Source organism: Lygodium microphyllum, chromosome 1 (assembly GCF_053477565.2).
Source record: "Lygodium microphyllum isolate KBCC chromosome 1, Lygodium_microphyllum_v1.1.10, whole genome shotgun sequence".
NCBI lineage: Eukaryota > Viridiplantae > Streptophyta > Polypodiopsida > Schizaeales > Lygodiaceae > Lygodium > Lygodium microphyllum.
In genome coordinates this window covers 71,550,064-71,571,625 of record NC_141135.1, presented here as the reverse complement: position 1 = coordinate 71,571,625, position 21,562 = coordinate 71,550,064, and the positions used below count along the sequence as shown (strand labels likewise).

Sequence of the window (21,562 nt, the reverse complement as noted above, 5' to 3'; positions counted from 1 at the left end):
GCCATAACTCTGTTTGTATCATAGTAGGGGTAAGAGTGGATGCCAAGTACGTTGACTGATAGACTGAAAGAGCATCCAACTCATATAACCCATGGCATAAAGTGCCTGTCAAGACCAAAGTCATGTGTTCTTTGTCTCTTACCATGCATCTGTCATCATCAAATGTGACCTGCAATCCACAACGTGCCAAAGAAGAAATAGAGCGCTTCTTCTTTATGCCCGGCACAAATAACACATCCTATAGGCAGAGAGTAGAGCCATTAATGGTTGTGAGCACAATCTCCCCAATACCACTAACAGGGTATGATGCATTGTTGGCACACTGTACAGACTTGCCAACTGGAGTTGCATGAACAGATGTAAATAAATCTCTGCGAGATGAAATATGCCTAGAAGCACCACTGTCAAAAAACCAAGTGTCCGCATTCTCAATAGAGCTAAATGCTCGATCAGCCCAAGAAGTGTCATAATTGCATGTGTAAAAGCAATAGTACCTGTCTGTAACAAAGGACGTGGACTCAGTAGTAGTGGAACGAGCATCAAAAACAAACATTCCTCACTCTTCCTTGGCAATTTGCTTCATGCACTCAATGATGGAGTGGCCTAGCTTCTTGCAATAATGGCATTTGCCCTTTCTGGACGCAATCCAAGGTGCAACCAGTGTTCTCAGCAACACTATACCAGCAAAATCCCCAAAAAATTCTTACCTCAAATGTGTTCAAAACAGTCTTTCTGTGATTGTAACTAAAGTACATATGCAAATGTCCTCAAAAAACATAAAAGCCCCAAAATGTCTGATAAATTTGGCCAGAAATTTGCATCCAATGTGCCCCAGACACGTTTCTGAATGCCGTGCCTCCTACATGGGAACCCCTATTTCCAGAAATTTATGCCGGAATTAAAAAAATTTAAAAAAACGTTTACCACAAAAAATACAGGTTGACTGGCGCAGAGTCATCAAGTAGGTGTCACACAACTACAGTCGGCGCTTCAGACGGGCTGGGCGTGCAGCAGCTGACGGGGCGTGCAATAGGCAGCGTGAGTAACGAGCGAGGCGTGCAACAACTGGTGGGCGACGTCAACTCTGGTGGAGCGTGCAGTAGTTGACATAGCATTTGGCGGGACACGACAGGCACAAGGCTGCAGTCGATTGGTGAAGGGAAGGCGTCAAGCAGTACTGTTGGCGAGATATTCTGTTGGCAAGAGCAGCACAGAGGGCGGACACTGGTCACAAGCAGCGCCCTGGTCGCAATCAGAAAGGCAATCGAGTTGATGGAGGCGAAGATTGACTGAGCAAGATAAAGGCAGCTCCAAAGCTGACAGTGGACAGGGGGCAGATCTAGTACTAACCGGGGACTCCTGTAGGCTAAGCAGAGCTGAGCTGAACAAAGCCTCAGTTGAACAGAGCCAATGCTCTAATACCAAATGTGAGAGTGCATCTTACCCATGATCGTCATGTGTATTCTTTTTTCTATATAGCTTGCTTCAACCTTCTACTATAGTTTAGAATCTAGACTACTATTATGCCATGATGTGCTTCAATTGTGTCTTGGCTCAAATCACTTGAAATCAAATCTGAAATCTTTTCAGCTGATCAATGTTGTGAACTTGTAAGTTGTGTCCTCAATCTTGATTATTCATTGGGTTATTGGGAGACTCCAATGTCTATTTTGTAGAAACAATGAAATTTTACTTTTTATTCAGTATGTTAGCTTAATACTAGGTTATATACATCTTTATTGTTTTAAATATGAAAGTCAAGGCAACATATGATTCAACTTGAAGGCCTGAATCATACTCCAATCATACTTTCATACCATCTGCGTATGATGTACGATTGCCATATGAAAAAACTATGGTTCTAGTTTTTGGGCTCGAGAGGGGATGTTGAGCTAAAAATTCATTGCCCATTGATAGGCTCTTTAAAGCAATCCCAAAACACTAAATTACCAAAGTTTCACTAAACAATGAGCAGTTCTAGAGAGTTTTTATGTCCCATATGTAAAACCCTAATTTGCGACAATCTTCCACATCTATAAATAGACATGCTACTCACCATTCAGCCCCATCCTTGTCTTGTAAGTTTCAATCATCAACCATATTCCACTAGGACTACTCCTACATGATCTACAATTGTCACCCAACCTTCCACTACTACCGATGATAAACTTCCATCATCTATAGCAGGTCGTTTTTGTGTTTTTAGCACTTTTCTTCATCAGCCTCTGCTTCGACTAAAGGTTATTGCACTTGAGATCGATCTCCAATGGACAATGCACATATACATCTCCCTCAGCCTGCTCCCACAAGAGCCACCGACTATTCGACACCTCTACCCTTGAGGATCTTGTATATTCTTTCTTGCATTTACAACATTGATCCATTCACTTCAGAATTCTTTCTTCTTTATTTGTGTTTGTGTTCTTGTGTCTTGCATTTTGCATTTTGCATTTTGAGTTTTGCATTTAGGGTTTGAGTTTTGCACATCATTATCCAAGTCTTTGTGTTTCAGTCATAGCCATACTTTCTATGTTTCCTCAATGCAAACTCTAGTATATCTACATAGCAAAAACCAATTGTGTATATCTGAGTGTCATAACAACCAACCTAGTCAAAATCTTAAAAAGCAAGAAATGATATTCCCTTGAGATAAAGCTACCCAAGGTGCAAAATACCACTTAATAGCAAAAGATACGCTCCACAACATGACAATCCTGGGTGCTTGGGGTATGCATAAACTTATGTGTCTATGAAACTACAATTAATGTCAGGCTAATGTCAAGCCTCGTCCAATTTTGTGAATTTTGTCTCTTAAAAAAAGGCTCATCCTTATCACACATATTGAAAACACCTAGTGCATAACAATCTAATGAATAACACGTACTATGAGAGCTAGAATAAGTACGGCTAGACAAAGATGCATCCTACTCATCATTATATAATGTCTACACCAACTATTTTGGCATAATCCTAGTAAAAGTAGCCTTTCCTTATTGAGAAAGGTTGGCCAAACTCTAAATTACATTGAATACAGCAACCAATTTATGCATAAAATAAATTATAGATTAAAAATTCAGTATTTAACCACATTGGGCTAGATTGCCCTCAAGAAATTGAGAGGAACCAGCTCCTGATTAGCCCAAAAAATCATAATGGTTTTAGTGTTTCTTTTCATATTATTCCAAGGTCATGTGTACATCCAAATGGTCAAATCCTGAAGGAGATGGATGACCTTGCCACAAATTCAAGAGGTTCACCGTTGAGTCTCCATTTCCTCTATTGATCAAGCCAATTCTCTTAGAAAACCAAGAACCCATTGCTGTTCTCTGAAATTAGCAATCCTTAGCACCAATTAACCACGAAATCCCAAATTGAATATTCTCCAATTGTGTGCAAATAAACTCTTCTATACACCTCCAACAACTCACAAATCTACTATCTCCACTACCCCGATTTGCATCCACAAGATTCATAGAGCACAAACACACTATCCCAACACAGCCATGTAAACCCTAAACATAGCTCGTTATAGGCTCGGGATCAGCCATTCCGAATTAGCAATATTTCAGGTCCAACCTCAAGGCTCGAATCTTCAACTTCTGTTGCCAAATTCAGCAAGTGTCTAAATGTTGTTGCTTAGAGTTGATTAAGATTTTTCTGTTGTCCGATCCTCCAAACTCAAGTTTGACAACTCTCAATTGCTTCTAGAATATGCATAACTACACAATAATATCCCAAAATTGATTTCCACAACCTTCTCCAACCTTGTATGGCCTAGAAAACCACGCAAGAATGGGAGAGAAAGAGCCCAACATGGAAGATACAAGCTAGAATTCACCCAAACTTGACACTTGGTAAATTTCTATTTTCACCGAGGCCTCTACATGTGCAGATTAGTTTTTTAACGGCCCTTTGGTCCTACCCTCATTTAAAATAACATAAAATGTTGCCCAACCTCCATTTTAAATTCCTAACTTCTTTGAACCTAAATTGTTGAAACGTTCCACAAACCTTAGCCATGGACATTAAATCATTTAATTCCCCAATCCCCATGACACAAAAAGTCATTTCAAAGAGGCTATTTAATGTCCTTGACCAAGATTTGTCACCACACACCCCAATAGCCAAGCTAGGATTCTATGTCAATGTGACACACATTCAACTTCTACCAATGTCCCCCACTAGCCAAGCTAGGATTCTATGTCAATGTGACACACATTCAACTTAATCTTACATGTGCATTACTTAAGTAGCCCAACCAACTTTAGTGTCCAAATAGCATTAAGTTAAAAATTCACAAACCTAGGACACCTAGACTCCTCAATTTGCACTCTCTCATCACAAGCCCGCCATCTACATTTGCATCAGAAATATTCTTATCTATGGACTCATTAGAAACCTGCATAGGTCAAAAATTTGTCTCATTTGATACCACATTTGACCATAGACCACTAAAAAGTCATATATTCCTACAACCACACATTTATCTCCTAGTTACATGACAATAAGTAACAAATTTACCTAAGAAATTCTTTTATGAGTAATATGTGAGCCTTGATAATTGTGAATACCCCCTTGCATAGGGTTCTTCACATGGCAAATATAGAGGATGCCACAATGGGCTTCTTACTCATTATATGAAAGAAATCATTGAGAAGGTAAAGGCTTGCAATGTGCTCGATATCAAGGCTTCACCATAACTATATGTTTTGAAATTTACATTCAAGCTTTGTAGTTACACTTGGCATGTTCAAAGCTAAAATTGATAAAAATCACTTATATCTTGTTGCAATTAGTGATAGCATTGAGATATTGGATGATACCCCCAAGTGTGATGGCATCCTCTATTGCATTGAGAAGAGGTGGAAGTGGCTAAAGAGACCTATCCATGGTCTTGCGACTCTCTTGCATCCCACATGAAAGAGCCCGGCTCTCTTCTTGGACCAAGATCTAGCCTTGGATAGGGCTCTTTCTTTCCCGAACTCTTTGCATGAGAATGTCCATGAAGCACTTCTTCACGAACTCATCAATCATGGCAACCAAAGGGAAACAACTTTTGCTAGCGGTTGTGTTGGAAAAGAGCCACTAAGTGAAACCTCTCCTTTGGTAGGAGTTTTTTGGATATCACTTACCCAATTTACAAAAGGTGGCTCTTAGGGTACCTATAGAGTGCTTGCTCAAGTTACCGAACAGGTGCATTTTCTAATTTGATTAGGATTGTTCATATAGAGCATGTGTAAGAAATGGTCAATCTATTCTGTCATTTATATCAAGATGCATAATAAGCTTAGCATCAGGTAGATGGAAGGATTAATTTGCTATAACTTGCACATGTTACATGATGCATGAGATGCCTACGGGGCTAGATATGTGATATCATACTTGAGTCTTGGTTTATAGTCCATAATCTTTAGTTTCCAAAGTGTCATGAATAAAAAATGTAAAATCACTCAAATTCTGATGTTTGGACAAATGCCAATGAGTTTAAGTTAATGGGGTCCACACTTAAGAGGTGATTAGAAAGTAAGATGTTGAGCAAGGTGCTTTATTAAGAGACCTCTATATGGAGCTAGAGGATATTAATCACTGAGTCTTACATTCTCATAGGGGACGATGACCCACTTCTAGAGGTGTTATAGTTGGTGGGAACACACAAGTGGCAACCATGACTTATGTGAGGTGTGGCTCTAGGAGCTCATTTGCAGCGGCTACTCATGCTTGCAAGAATGCTTCTTGTCAAGACTCGGAGTATAATGATCACGACAATCTCCTTAGCAATGGTGATTTTGGTTCAACCTAAGTAGACTCATCTAGTGATAATCACGAGTCTCATCTCAATCATGGATCTGAGGACGCATGTGATATGAGCTCTTCGGTATTTATTGACTATTCTATGTACTTGCCTAGGCTCTAGCTCCCTTTCCTCTACTTATAACTTGCCTAGCTCTCCTTTTTTAACATTTCTTTAATCTTGATTCTTGAAATTTATGATTTATATTGGAAATTGGATCTATCTTTATCACTAGCCACTTCCTCACTCTATCTATATTTGGTCTCATCATGTTGAAGCAACAAATTCAAACTTTATATAGAATAGATAATGCCTTGTCAACCTTTTTCATACTTGACTATCAAACAAGTTCAAAGCTCCAAGCTTAAATCTAATGGATTGACCATTCATTTCTTGTGAATTGAAATAACCACACAAAACACCATACTTTATCCAACTTTTTTTAAATGTACATTCAATACCGTAGCCTCATGGATCGGACAAAGCAGACATTACACTTTTTCCTTGACTTAGAGTTCTTCCAATTCTTTTTCACAATTGGATCTTTCTCTTAGGCAGCCTACAAGACTTCCTCAGGAGTAGAGTACCGAGCCTTGGTGGATCTCTTTTAGAGACGGTGCTCTAAACTTCTACTTTAGACATGGCATATTCATTGCCTCATCCATAATCTAACTGGAGGTGTCACAAGTATTGGATATTGTTGGATGTGGTGTAAAGTCCCTTCATCTCCATGTATAAAGTTATACGAATGTGAACACACCCTTATTGCAGCCTAACATATAGATACATTCTTTATTCTTTGTGTACCATCACAATTTGGCACACCTATCTCTGCTTTCACTCTCTCTTACTCTCAACACTGCTAAGTGACAGGTCAGGCGCAGCATCTGCAAGTCATGCACAGGCACATTCAAGCTTTGGCAGCTCAACGAATAGTCAACAGCTACTGGATCACGTTTTCTTGCCAGATTCCTCACATTTTTTTAAAAATCTTTCTAAGGTTGTTGACAAGCAAGGTGCTTGCTCACTGACAAGGGTTCGCACGTGTAAGCCCAGTTAACAGATTTGTGCCCGAAAATTTGGGGCTTTCCCCAAAATTGGTGATGTTCATGCATAACAGTGACTTTTGACCTAGAAATTGCAAAAATTGTGCACATTGGCTTTGAAATTTTTGGTGCTTTTCATGTATAAGTGAGTTTTTGATCAACTAAGTCGAATTTACTGACATTGGTGCACATTTGGAGCCGAGAAATTTGGGGCTTTTGCAAATTTTGTGAAATTTTGCTAAATTTGTATGTTCTATGCTCTTGGGAACATGTATTAATGCAATCAGGGTAAATTGGTCAACAAAATTTTGGGGCTTTTGCTGAAATTTGTGAATTTTGGCAATATTGATGTGTGAAATGCACTTTGGGGACATTGTTGAAGCAATCTTGGTATTGTAAGCAGTGTGATTCGAGTTTATTATCTCCCACTTGTGAGATTTTGGAGAAATTGCAAAGAATTTTGGTGGTTTTTCGTGTATCATAAGTGTTTTTGGGCACATATATATGCAATACACATATTAGGCAGCTCCTATTGAGTTGATGTATTGTTGAATATTCATGGTGCAGCAATCTTAGTGATCATTTGCAGATCTGGGATTGTTGTAGATGTATTTTGGTGATGTTGCTGAAGTGGGAGTCACCTTGCACTGATGTATGCATGTAATGTATGCTGAAATTTCTGTTATATTGCTGAAAGTCATCCCTTCTACTGTTAAACATGTATTTGGACTAAACCTTGCTTTTATTTCCTGAAATTTTGAGCTGAAATTAGCTGCATATTCAGCTTGTTGTTTGCTGACATAAATTACAACATTGGTTTTTTGGTGCATTGCTGAAAAATGGCCACTAATGCTTCTAGCAGCAGTGACACTAAATCCCTCTTTGAAATCAAGAGGTTTGGTGGCACTGGCTTTGATCTATGGAAGGACAAGATGCAAGGCATTTTGTTTCTCAAGGACTATGATGATGCTCCCTTGGAAACTGAGCCTGCAACTATACTGGATGTTGATTGGACTAAACTCAACAAGAAGGCCATTGCATACATTAAGATGGTTGTGTTTGATGATATACTTACAAAAATTAAGCATCTTGATACAGGTTATGTTATATGGAATAAGTTAAAGGACACTTATGAAAATACAACTCCAATGAATCAAGTGCATCTCATGTGCATGCTTGTGAACATGGAGTTGGATGAGGCTAAGCAAGCATCTGAGCATTTGAGTGCTTTCACAAGGATTTTGAGTCAGTTGCAAAACTCTGGTTTGTCAGCCTTTAATTATAAACTGAAGGCTATTTTCTTGTAGATGACTTTGCCTGATAGCTGGAAGTCTTTGGTTGTTTCACTGAACAACCACCCTACTTTAACCTTTGATGGTGTTAGGGGCTCTATTCTCAATGAGGAGATCATAAGAAAATCCAGTCAAAAAAGTAGTGGTTCAATCTATCATCTTAGAGGCAGGTTAGAGAAGAGGGGTAATGCAACAAATAAAGGCAAAAGTAAGAGCAAAGCAAGGGCAAACGGCAAGATGTTATTTGCTATCAGTGTGGGCGTAAAGGGCATAAAAAGACCAATTGCCGCTACTACAAGAAAGAAAGAAATAGCAGGGAAAGAAAAAGGATGACAAAAAGATGATGACAGCTCTTCCTCAAAAGAAGTTGCAAAGGCAAATCTTGCATCTAGTGTGGTCATTGAAGAGCTTCCTAACACTGAAGAGATACTTGTTGCAACCTCATGCACTGATGTAGATATTATGGCAGTAGCAGATGATATACACATCACCAAAAAGGAGGTAATTGATGCCTTACTTTCAGCTCATGATGGGCTGTCCCAATCATGGATAGTGGACAGAGGTGCCTCTTTTCATGTTACTCCCTCTTTGGAGTCATTTTCCAAATACATTGCAGGTTGCCTAGGCAAAGTTTTCTTAGGAAACAACTATGCATGTGAATAGAGAGTGTAGGTACCATTCACTAGGCCCTTGAAAAGGGCCAAGAGCTGATTTTATAGGATGTCAAATACGTTCCTGGCATAAAGAAAAGTCTGTTGTCAGTTGGGCAACTTGATGCAATAGGGTATTTTACTACCTTTGGTGGTGGATCTTGGAAGGTCCACAAGGGCTCTATGCTGATTGTTAAAGGTATCAAAAGGGGGACTTTGTATTATTCACATTGTAAAGGAATACCTGGCAAGTTCTTGCCTGTGACTGAAGTTCATTCACATATGAAACTTTCGCACAAAATACTTGGCCATATGAGCCAGAAAGGCCTTCGAGTTCTCTCCTTTTAGGGAGATTTGATGTAAAAGACCAATGATTGCCTATATGGAAAACATGTGAAGTCTTGTTATTACTTTGGTGTCATTAAAAAGTCCACTGCTCTTGATTTAGTACACTCTAATGTATGCACTATGCCTGTTAATTCATATGGGGATGCACGATACTTTGTTACTTTTATTAATGATTTCTGTAGAAAGTCATGGGTGTATGTGTTAAAGAGCAAAAAGGAAGTGTTGGATGCTTTTAAAAGGTTTAATGCTTTTGTTACCATACAGAAAGGGCTTAAGTTAAAAGCTATAAGAACAGATAACAAGGGCGAGTATGTTTCTAATGAGTTCAAAAAGTTTTGTGAGATGCATGGCATTAAGAGGGAGTTGATAGCCCCTTATATTCCTACATCAAATGGCGTGGTTGAAAGATATAATCGCACACTTTGTGAGAGAGTCAGATGCATGTTGTCCACAACTAATCTCCCGCAACAGTTCTGGGAAGAGGCTCTTAAAATTGCAATTCATGTATACAATCACTCTCCCAATTGTGCATTGGAAAATCACATTCCTGAGAAGGTTTGGTATGGCAAACCTACTTCATATGACCATTTGCATATCTAAGGTTGTGATACCTTTGTGCATGTTTCTATAGATCAAAGGAATACACTAGACATAAAATCCATCAACGGCATCTTCATGGGATATGGAGATGAGGGAGAGATGGGTTATAGAGTTTGGCTCCCTCAGGGCAAGAAGATAATATGCAACGAGACGTAGTGTTTAATGCGGCAAAGTTGTTGAAACATACTACACAAGATGACCTTGACAGAAAGAAGGTCAAATTTCAGCATGAACTGTCAGCCATTCAGCAGCCATTAGTTGAAATTTATGTTTCTTTTGATGCTGAAAATGAGCAACAACCCATTGTGCTACAGCCAGAAGATAATGGACAGCAAATAGATGCACAAGATGAAATAGGACAGCAAGAAGAACATGCTGAAAACAGGTTACAACAGCAAGGAAATGCTGAAAATCAGCTACCTGGTGATGGTGTGCACATACCTAAGGATGCCTAACAATATAGATCATTGGATAAGAAGGTCTACCCATGTCAGAAGGCAACCACAAAGGTTTCAGCCATCTTTGGATTGCATTTTATTGACTGATGAAGGTGAGCCTTTGACATTTAAAGAGGCACAATCATGTGAAAACAAGAGAAAGTGGAAGCTTGCTATGCAGGAAGAGATGAAATCTCTATATGCTAACAACACATGGGAGCTTGTACCTTTGCCCAAGGATAGGAAAGCTATCCCTAATATATGGGTTTACAAAGTGAAATGTATTGATGGAAAGCCCAAATACAAAGCAGGTTTGGTTGCTAAGGGCTATACACAAAAGGAAGGCATAGACTTCCAGGAGGTCTTTTTACCAATGGTGAAAATGATTGTGCTCCGTGTTTTGTTTGCTCTCACTATATCCTTGGATTTAGAGTTGGATCAGATGGATGTGAAGACCGCTTTTCTTCATAGTGACCTAGATGAAGAGCTATACAAGAAACAGCCAGAAGCTTTTGCTATTCCAAGGAAAGAGTATTTGGTTTGTAAGCTAAAATGTAGCTTATATGGGTTGAAACATGCCCCTAGATAGTGGTACAAAAAGTTTGATACCTTCATGCTCAGCGATGGTTTTAAACGTTGTCATGTAGATCATTGCTTATACCCTAAAAAGGCTGATGATGGAAGCCTTATTTTGCTAGTCTTATATGTGGATTACATGATGATTGCAAGAAAGCATAAGAGTATTTTGAATGCTCTTAAAAGGCAACTGAGTTCGGCCTTTTCAATGAAAGATTTGGGGGCAACTAAACACATTTTGGGCATGCGCATTAAAAGAGAGAGAGAGAGAGAGAGAGCAGCACTAGTTGTTTCTCTCACAGGACAAGTACATTAGCAAAGTACTTGACAAGTTTAATATGGCTGATGCTAAGCCTCTTGGTGTACCTTTACCACCACATAGAAAGCTTAGCAAAGTTGATTGTCCAAAGGGTGATGCAACTGCTAGTGCTATGAAGGGCATATCTTATGCATCAGCTTGTGGATCTTTGATGTATGCCATGGTTGCAACTCGTCCTGACATTGCTCATGCAGTGGGACTTGTTAGTAGATTCATATCTAACCTTAGCAAAGCACATTCGGAAGCAATGAAATGTATCTTCAGATACTTAAAAGGTACACAAGAGAAGTGTATATGCTATGAAAACGATACGCTATAGTTGCAGGGATTCTCTGATTCGGACATGGCAGAAGATCTTGATACTAGGAAATCTACCAGTGGGTATGTCTTTACTTTGGCTAGTGGGACTATCTCTTGGTGTTCAAGGTTGCAGAAAATTATAGCATTGACTACTGCAAAGAATGAATAAATTTCAGCAACAAAAGCTTCTAAGGAAGCTATTTGGCTTGGCTGTCTGGTCAAGGATTTTGGTCTTTCTTCATTTACTCTAGTACTTGGTTGTGATAGCCAGAGTGCAACATTCATGTCTGGCTAAGAGTACCATGTTTCATGCACGTACCAAACATATAGATGTTCACTAACACTTTATTTGACAAGTCTTCGATGATCGTCTTGTCACATTGACTAAGGTCAAAACTCAAAATAGCCCTACAGATGTTCTCACTAAGAGTCTTGCAAAGGCTCAACATGAGCATTGCATCAGATTCGTGGGAGTTAGTTGATTTAAAGGTACCACTTCAGGCCTTTAAGTGGGAGGTTGTTGGGTGTAAAGTCCCTTCATCTTCGTGTATAAAGTTATACGGGTGTGAACACACCTTTATTGTGCCCTAAAATATAAATACGTTCTTTATTTTTTGTGTACCATCAAAATCTGATACACCTATCTCTGCGTTCACTCTCTCTTACTCTAAACACTGCTGCTCGCACTTCTGACTCGCACTTCCATTGCGCTCTCTCCCCTTCAACAAGTACACAAATATGTTATCTCTTGGTTGTGAGCACAACCACTAAGTCATTAAGGGACATATGGAGCTTTGGCGTTTAGTATTTGTTTATGGTGGATTTGGTCAATTTGTCCATTGTGGCCAATTGTCTTATGGCAAGATATTCCTAGCCCACCCTGACACTTTAGTATTCGCTTTCCATGGAGCGAGAGTGTAGATAGCAAAATATTACCTTCCATGGAGCAAGCAAACAGAATATACATGCAAGAATGATGAAGGCAAACATAGTGTTATTCATATGTTTCCATATAGCAAATGCATATGGGTATAAAATATGATTAGAGAATGGTTCAACCCCAAATTTGAATCTATGTGACCCTAACTTCATAAATAAATATGTGAAAATAATATTGGTCATATTCAGTATCAAAGAAAATGTACATTATAACTGTGTGTCATTCTTGATCTCCTACAATTGATTTTGTGGAACACAACCCCATGTGTGCAAATCATGGGATTTTGTGTCTGGGGCCCCTATTATTTACTTCAAAAACACCACATCTGCTTGCATATGAAAGGTTCAATGAAAGCCAATGCCCCTGTTAAGTACTTTTGGCCTTTCAGCCTTGATCATCCTTGCACCTTAATACAAGTGTGTTATTGCTTTCCACCACCATGGTTATATTTTCTGATGCAATTTATATACTAATGCCTGCAGCCTGCCAGGTTCCATAAGAATCCTAGCTCACTCTCCACTATTTCTCCAAACTTTTGAGTACGGCCTTTGCCCAAGACAGCAGCTGAATGACATTAAGAAATTGATATATAGGCTATTCAAACCTCAGAGTTGGCAGGAGGAAAAATAAATAAGTTTTGTCTGTTTGTACTAACCCACGAGCTCACAATAAGATTGAAAATAAAACCTGAAAGACAGCCCCACCCTTGAGTTGTGCTTGAATATTCAACCATCGCAATAGTGACAGAATTGCAATTTCATCTCCTCCACGATCCAAGACATCTCCAACTTGTACAAGCACCTGGCAAGTGCAAAAAGAATCATTATGATTGGTAAGTTTTCACCAAACATAAAGTTCAAATTTTGAGATGTGTATAACAGTTTTGACATGATCTGAGCTAGACACGATTCTAGCTAGGGTGCAAACAAAAAGTTTATTTCTGAGATTGCGATAGAAGTTTTTCTTTTTAAAGTGGAAAATTAAATATTAAACCACTAGAAATAATTCTAGCACTTGCAGATGCCTTAGCAGATGTAATGAATTGTAAAATGGTATTCCAATGTGCCAATGTTATGCCCTGCAGAATAAAAACCAAAAATGAAGAATAAACTGTTCTCTTAAAAAAGGTGTCTTGCTCTAACTAGTGTTATACATTTCAAGTACATCAATGTGAGATGCGCTATGGCGGATCCTTGCCTAGTTTCCTCCAAATACCCTCCTAGTTTGCCTGGAATGCCCTAAATCTGTAACTCCCTTTTTGACAACTACTTTATATCAGTCATCTTTCCTATCTATGCACAGAGTTGCATTACAAAGGAGACCCCAAGTGTAGCCAAACAGCTGTCCAGGCAAACCTGCACATCTGTGTTTCAGCTCTGAACAAGTTGTACACTATTGAGGGCCAATTAACTGACTACCCCAGAAAACAAAAAGTGAGGGCATCAAAGCCCCAAAGAGTAACACCCAAACTATTTATACAACCCTCCTCCTCTATAATTCATCTCGCATCACTGCATCCTGTCAGAGAGAGGGAGACTTGAGGCATTGCTGGTCATAACATTTGCCGCTACTGTAAATGGTTTGTCCTGATCATTCTCGTGCTTCAAGTTATGGATTCCATCCATTTTTGAACCATTCTAAGTCCTTTTGTTCTCTCCGTATGCAGCTTTGTGTCTTCTTGCTTCCACTCCTTCACTCATTCTCACATGGTATCAGGTGACCAGCTTGCTCATTCTGATGCTTTTCTCTGCTGTACTCACTGATTTCAGGTCTGGAACTGCTGTTTTCCTCTCAAGTCTCCTACCCTCGTCCGCTGTAGAATGACCTCACTCTCCACTAGGAGACCCCTTGTTGGGGCAGGTAGCCTGTTTTCCTGTTCTGGCCAGCAGTCCCTGCCTGTGTTTTGAGCTGCCTCACTGTCATTTCCACTGAAGTTACTGTCACCACACCTAGAATTGCTGTTGCCTGCTATTCTAAACCTCACGGTGTTAGAGATTTCGTCATCCCTTGGACTGGCATTGTCAGGCTACAGTGGTACAATTAGTTCTCTCAGGCATAGTTTCACATTTCCTGTCAGTTTGAACATTTGTCAGCAGTCACCAAGAGCAGCCACCTCATTCCAGGCACGTCGGACAGATTATGGGCAAGTGGCAATGCCACATGGCACCTCTGATCAGATCGCATTTTGCTGGATATTATATTCAGCCAGTCAGCCAGTTTTGGCAGCTGGTCAGCCAGTTTTAGCTCGCCGGCCTGGTCATTTTGATGGCTATTTTTCAGCTATTTATGTTCAGCACTCTCCCAGCCCACATTCACGTGTGTATCCATGACCCGGGTTCCCTGGGCATTTAAACTGTCATTAAATGCAGTTGTTTATATTTTATAAGAAAAATTCACTATGTGCCTCATAAGCACATAAGTGCGGCATTTTTCAGTCTAATCACCTTGAGTATTGTATTCTGACCCACGCATCGATAAATCGCCTCCCAATTTGTGATTGAGTTATTGTGCATCGATTAATACCTTCATTATCTTTCATTCTTTATCAATTAGTCACGCAATTTCTTCACAGCAAGGCCAACACTGGTATCAACGCAAGGTTACCTTCTTTGCCATTGCCATTGCCATTCCCTCAATCATTCACAATTGTTTGTTACGAAAGGTACGATAAAATACAATATTAAATGGTACCTTATAATTTTATAAGGTATGCTACAATATTAGTATGAAGAAAAAAATTGCTTGATTTTTTAAAAAACCATGAATCATTAAATGATAGAACACATGTTTAAAGTGGAAATAGCCATTTCATTAAAAAATAAGATGAATACATGAGGGTGGCCCTCACAATTGCATGCGCTATATGTGCAACATGCAATACAACTAGGGTCTAAAGACTAGTACATACTTGGATAATGAATCATAGTGGCATGTGGATACAATGATAGTGGATACAAAAAAGATAGAGACCTATGAATCTATAGACTATGATGAGGCATCACTATCTTCATCATCATCATCAGAACCATCTGAGTGCTCATGAAGAGTGTCTGGAGATGATGCCTCAGCGTCAGATGATAAGACACTCTCATGCTCATCCTCACTGATGAGGTTACCATCATCATCAAATGATGGCTCCCTTGGCGCCGGCTATGTAGGCAAAGGGGGAATGTCATCATGAGACACGGAATGGAAGCTACTAGAATCTCGCCTTACATATGTTCCAAGCCACTTGAACACCTCGAACTCCTCGCCCATGAACATGCTGACTACGAGTATCTACTACTATAAGCTCTCCATAGAGCTCCTCAAATATCATCTCCTCGTCCTCATCCACCTCATAATGTACACTTGGAAAAGTGTCGCTTGTCAACTTGAATGTATCAACATTCACCTACACAATGCACATAAGATTGTAAATGCTAAAGTCTAAATTGTAATGTATAAACTTTAAATTTTAAAACAACAAATTTAAAATTTTATGGTTAAGTGTTTACCTGCTTTGGACTATCCATGCTCATCATAGCCCTCATCATGCATAAGCTAGTGTGGTGATAGACTAGCCCCACTAAGTGTCCTGTGCTAAGTTAATTGTGAATCTTCGTGTGAATGAGAGAATAGGTACTCCATTTTCTCTCACATGCACCTGAAGAGCAATCCTGAGCAAGGACTCTCATGGCTAAGGGCTGAAGGGTCTCCAACGCGTAACCAAAGTTTTGCCACCAAAATAGAAGCTTCACAAGTGACACTCTCCTCCAATAAGTGGGAGAAGCAAAAGCCACATGCCCTCCTACACCAACATTGTGCCACCGTTTTGGCCATTATCGCCACCACTCAGACTCTCAACTCATCCACCATTGCCGCTACTACTCTTACTAGTACACAGCTTGGGATCTTCATCATGCCTGTCCTAGTGACTACGTTGTCAAGCCTACCCTTTCACCATTGGTCGCTGCAATAGCCTATTCAGCCTAAATTATCACTGCCTGAAGGCCACCTATCTACACACGTGTCGCTCGACATCGCATCGCATATTTGCCCCGACACTAAGTGCACACCGCCTCTCGAGAGTCACCTTCTTAGCAAACTGCCGCCTTCAAACACATCGCTTGTCACCAAAAGTTTCCTGTTGATGTGACTTATCAACTGACACAAACTACCACGTTGTGCCGTCTCGCCATGAACCTATTGGCCAACATGCGTGATACGCAAACAACCTACTATACCAATCGACTGGAGCTAGCCACATCTCTACCGCCTGAAGCTGTACTCTTTCCACGTCACTTACCAACAATTGATGTGCCGCCTATTCGCCACGTCACTGCCTACTAGTCACCGCACCTTGCCATCAACCTACCACGTCGACACAACAATCTATAGCCTTCTCCCCAACCGGCTAATAGATTATCTTTGTTATTCATTATTCAATACATTAATTATTCATTATCACATGTTCTTTAGGAGAGATGGATTTCTCACGAGTGCTTAAAGGGTAGGTTATTTCGGGATAAGGGGCGCTCTTCAATTTTCTTTAAAAATTGGAAGAGCAACACAAATATCAACAAGCCTTAGATCACACACAAGCCCCTTCCCAAGCACAAATCTAGGGATTTTCCCAAATTTTACTCAATTTGCATCCCACCTTCACAAAATTTTGGGGCTTCCATCAAAATCGTGAATATCGACACTGGGCCAAAGGAATTTGACTTGCAGTCTTCATCAAATTTGGGGCTTTTCATCAATTTGATCAAAAACTTCCCAAATTTCACCGAAATTTTTGGGGCTTTTCAAGAATTTGGCATTCCTCATCGACATTGCGGCTCAATTCATCTATAGACATCATTCCAGTAAAACTTTCACATTTTTCTTCAATTTTCTCTTCAGTTTTCCAATAAAATTTGGGCCTTTTCATCATTCAAGCTTTATTTCACCCAAACTTCTTGGAAAATTTGAGGCTTTTCTGAAATTTATCAAATTCCTTCAAAATCAAGCCTCAATTCACAATGAGGTGCAGCATTTGACATTCATGAGTGAATTTGGGACATACGAACTACCCTTCCTACATTGTCTTCATGGTACTTCATCCTTGGGCTGCCTCTTGTCAAGATTTATTCTCACCCATTTCATTTATATCTAAGATGATGATAGTCATATGTGCAAACAATGCCTCTTAGGCAATCGAAGACAACAGTACTGTGCAATTTCTCACACTTCCATGACATTACAAAATGTCTTTTGTACCAACCATTAAGAAGAACCTTCTTTCCATCTCAATCGTGTCCTCTTTGATGGCCCTTGGTGTGCAGTTTATAATGATCGGGTATCTTCTATCAAAGTGCAGCGATGCGGAAGCGTAGGACAAAGACTGAGAGAGAGTGAATACAAAGAGAAGAGAGAGAGAGAGAGAAAAGGAGATAGTGTAAACGCTGAAAATCTGCAGTGTAGTATGTTGTATAAGAGTGCAGAAATATACAAGGGGGCAGAGGAAATATCTGTGTATGTCTCCGACTTGATGACCTCGATCTCCATCAGCCTGAGCACAGTCTGTCTTAGCCAACAGATCTCAAGATCACAATCTGAAAATTAATGAATGAATGCTGGAGTGTGCCACAAACCGGCTATAAATAGCCAAAAAATAGGAAATAACTGCACCAGGTCGGCTGCATTTAATGCAGCCGACTACAGTAAACTGGCCGACTGTGCAGTAAAACTATCCGATTGCAAGCTGCCACGTGGCACCTGCGCAGTCTACTAACATGGTTGCTAACGTGGCACTGCCGTACTCCGCTCTCCACCAATTGTCCAGGAAATGACTATCTAACACCCCCTCTCAGATCCTGGACGGGTCAAAAGACTGAGGGATCTAGAATGTTGCCGAAGAAGAGCCTGGGAAAGCGCCTTCGTAAACAAATCTACAAGATTATCCTTTGTCTTGCAATACTCCACGACATCAATGGTCCCATCCAGAAGCTTCTCCCGAATGAAGTCATACTAGATCTCAATGTGCTTCGTCCGAACATGGAATATAGGATTCTGTACCAAGGCAATGCAACTCTCATTGTCGCACTGCAGAAGAGTAGGACGAGTCTAGGGGCAGCCAAGCTCCTCCAACAATCTCCGAAGCCACACAACCTCACATGTGGTGGAAGACACAGCCCGATACTTTGCCTCAGTAGAAGAAAGAGCTACCGTGGGCTGCTTCTTGCTACTCCAAGAGATAACATCGGTACCCAAGGTAAAACAGTAGCCTGTAGTAGACCGTTGGTGGTCCACATCGCCAGCCCAATCTGAGTCACTCCAACCTGCAATAACCAGATCTGAAGCATCTGTACCTACGAGATAAGAAATCTCAAAGTCAAAGGTCCCCCTCAAATACCAAAGAATCCTCAGGGCAGCCTGCCAATGCACTTGTTTGGGTTCAGTCATGAACCCTGCCAAAAGACCCACAACAAAATAAAGATCAACACGAGTGTTGAGAAGCCAAATCAAGAATCCAATCAACTGTCGGTAGCGGGAAGCATCCATCACAGGAGAATCTAAGTGTGAAGTGGCCTTCCAGTTCGGATCCATAGGAGTAGTAATGGGCCGACAAGTCTCCATCTCAAAAGTCACCAAGAGCTCCTGAATGTACCTCTGCTAAGAGATGAAAATTCCTCTCCGAGATTGATAAATCTCATGACCCAAGAAGAAATGAAGAAGCCCCAAATCCGTCATCTCAAATGCCTGATGTAAAGTTGTCTTGGTCTCTCGGACCTTCTATGCATGATCCCTTATCAAAATCAAATCATCAACATACAACACAAACAACACACAACCAACCTCGGAAGTGTACACATAAACCTGCGGATCGGTCGTGGAGCGCCGATATCCCAACTTTGACCGAAGAAACGAGTCAATCTTCTCGTTCCACGCACGCGGAGCCTGCTTGAGGCCATACAAGGCCTTCTTCAACCTGTAAACTTTCCCATCCGAGGATCCAAAGCTAGGAGACTGCTCAACATAGATCTCCTCCTGCAAGTCACCATTCAGAAAGGCCGACTTCACATCCAGCTTATAGATAGGCCATCTCCTATGGCCAACCAAGGCAAGAACAGCTCGAATAGTCGCCATACAAGCAATGGGGCCAAAAGTATCATGGAAATCAATGCCTGGGCGCTAAGCCAAACCTTTAGTAACAAGGCGAGCCTTGTGCTTGTCCAAAGAACCATTGCTAAGGTACTTGGTCTTGAGGATCCACTTGACACCAATCACCTTCGTGTGAGAAGGACGAGACATAAGAGACCAAGTGCCATTCCTCTCAATAGCCTCCAGCTCGACTTCCATGGCCTTCCGCCAATGATCAGACTGCAAAGCCTCCTTCACTGAAGTGGGCTCATGATCCTGTATAACACGGGTCAGCAAACAATAGTTGGAGCAAACAAGCTCCGAAGAATGTGCACGGTTCCTCCATGACCTCCACGGTCCATCCTACGGTTCCCACTCCTCAAGGACCCCCTCGATCCCTGAATCTCGAAGTGTGTCACGGGCCCAGCAAGGAGGAGGACGAATCTCTCCCCGTCGCTCTCCATCTGTTGAAGACTCAGGAACATCCACCAGCGGAATCTCCTCGAGGGTGGCCGGTGGAAGTGAAGACTCGGAATCAGAAGAAGAATCTCCATCAAAAGACTTTGGCTCCAAAGGAATTGTCTCGGGAGCCCAACTCTCCCCTGGATCTCCAAGAACAGGATCCTCCTCACTCCCCTCTGTGGCCAGAACTTCCACGAACCCCACATCTCGGCTCCTGTAGACATCCTGCTTAATGGGATCAAACAGACGATAACCTTGGGACTGCGAGCTGTAGCCAACAAGAACTTGTCGTTGGGAAGCCGCCTCAAACTTATCATACTGCGTCTTCGGAATGTGCACATAAGTGGCATACCCAAAGATCCTGTAATAAGAGACATCAGGCTTAGTCCCGAAGTAAGCCTCAAAAGGTATCATCCTGTCAACAGCTAAAGTGGGAGATCGATTGAAGATGTGAACTACGGCAGCCACTGTCTTGGCCCACAGAAACTAAGGTGTCTGTCAGTGCTCCATCATGGTGTGCGCCATCTTGATCACACTTCGGTTCTTCCGCTCCAAAATGCCATTCTCTTAGGGAGTGTTGGTGTTAGCAAACTCGTGGTGAATACCCCTATCTGCACAAAAACGAGCAAACTCATTAGACATAAATTCACCTCCTTTGTCTGAACACAAGGTCTTCAGTTGCCGACCAGAACGGTTCTCCTCAAAGAGAAGCCAATCCTTGAAGTGAGAACAGTTCTCCTCAAAGAGAAGCCAATCCTTGAAGTGAGATAAAGCCTCCAACTTCAAAGTCAAGAAATAGGCCCAAGTCATCCTGCTGTAGTCATCTACGATCAACATGAAGTACAAGCTCCCCTTCAGGGACTCGGTCTCATTGGGCCACAAAGATCCATAGATACAAGATCCATGGGTGAAGTAGACCGCCTACAAGCTTTGTTGGGAATCGCATTCCGATGCAGTTTCCCACCAATGTAGGAGACACATGGCTGATGGCTCACCACGATGTCCGGCAATCCTCGGACAAACGACCCTCGTGACGCCTTCCGAAGGTACTCGTAGTTCAGGTGGCCAAACTGAGCATACCGTAGCTCGGACTGTGTCTGAGAGGTAAGAAGAAAAGAGGTAAGAGCTGGGGAAGACTTCAACTTGTAGATGCCATCCTCCTCATACCCTGCAGAGAGAACCTTCCTCGATCCACAATCAAGGACACGAACAGTATCACTGTCAAACTCCACCAAGAGACCAAGAGCACAAATCTTATGGACCAAAAGCAAATGATACCCCAAGCCTGGCACATGCAACACTTCGAAAGTGTGGGTACCACCACATCCATCTGGAATAAGCTGCATCTCACCCCGCGCAGCAAAGACACAAAATAGTTATCTCCAATGAGAATCTGCCCATGCGAAGGTCGCAAATGGGCAACACCATCGGAAGGAGGAGTCATGTGCCGTGAGGCATCACTGTCCACAATCCACTCTCAAGCCTGGGGAGCTGTCATCGCAGCATCAGAAGTCTTCGATGTAGAGTCCTCAATGACTGCTAAGTGTAGAAAAGCAACTGATAAGGGTACAGCCACCGCTCCAGAATCCTTCGTGTGCTTCTTCTTGGTGTCCTAATTGTCTTTGTTGGAGCAATCCTTCTTCCAGTGACTAGTCTTACCACAAATATGGCAAGTCGATTCCTTCTCCTTGTCCTTC

At 41.3% G+C, this 21,562-nt stretch overlaps 1 protein-coding gene across 2 annotated transcripts in view; it reads right to left on the bottom strand.

Annotated features, from left to right (window-relative positions):
* SLP1 (Calcineurin-like metallo-phosphoesterase superfamily protein) overlaps positions 1-21,562 on the bottom strand; it is a 131,307-nt gene that overhangs the window by 75,557 nt on the left and 34,188 nt on the right. For both annotated transcript variants that reach the window (XR_015690943.1, XM_087678419.1), the window contains exon 3: positions 12,987-13,100. Coding sequence is in view for 1 of the 2 variants with exons in the window: in XM_087678419.1 (XP_087534545.1) it covers positions 12,987-13,100 (114 nt within the window). In the remaining variant the exon portion in view is untranslated. The remainder of the gene's footprint in view (positions 1-12,986; positions 13,101-21,562) is intronic.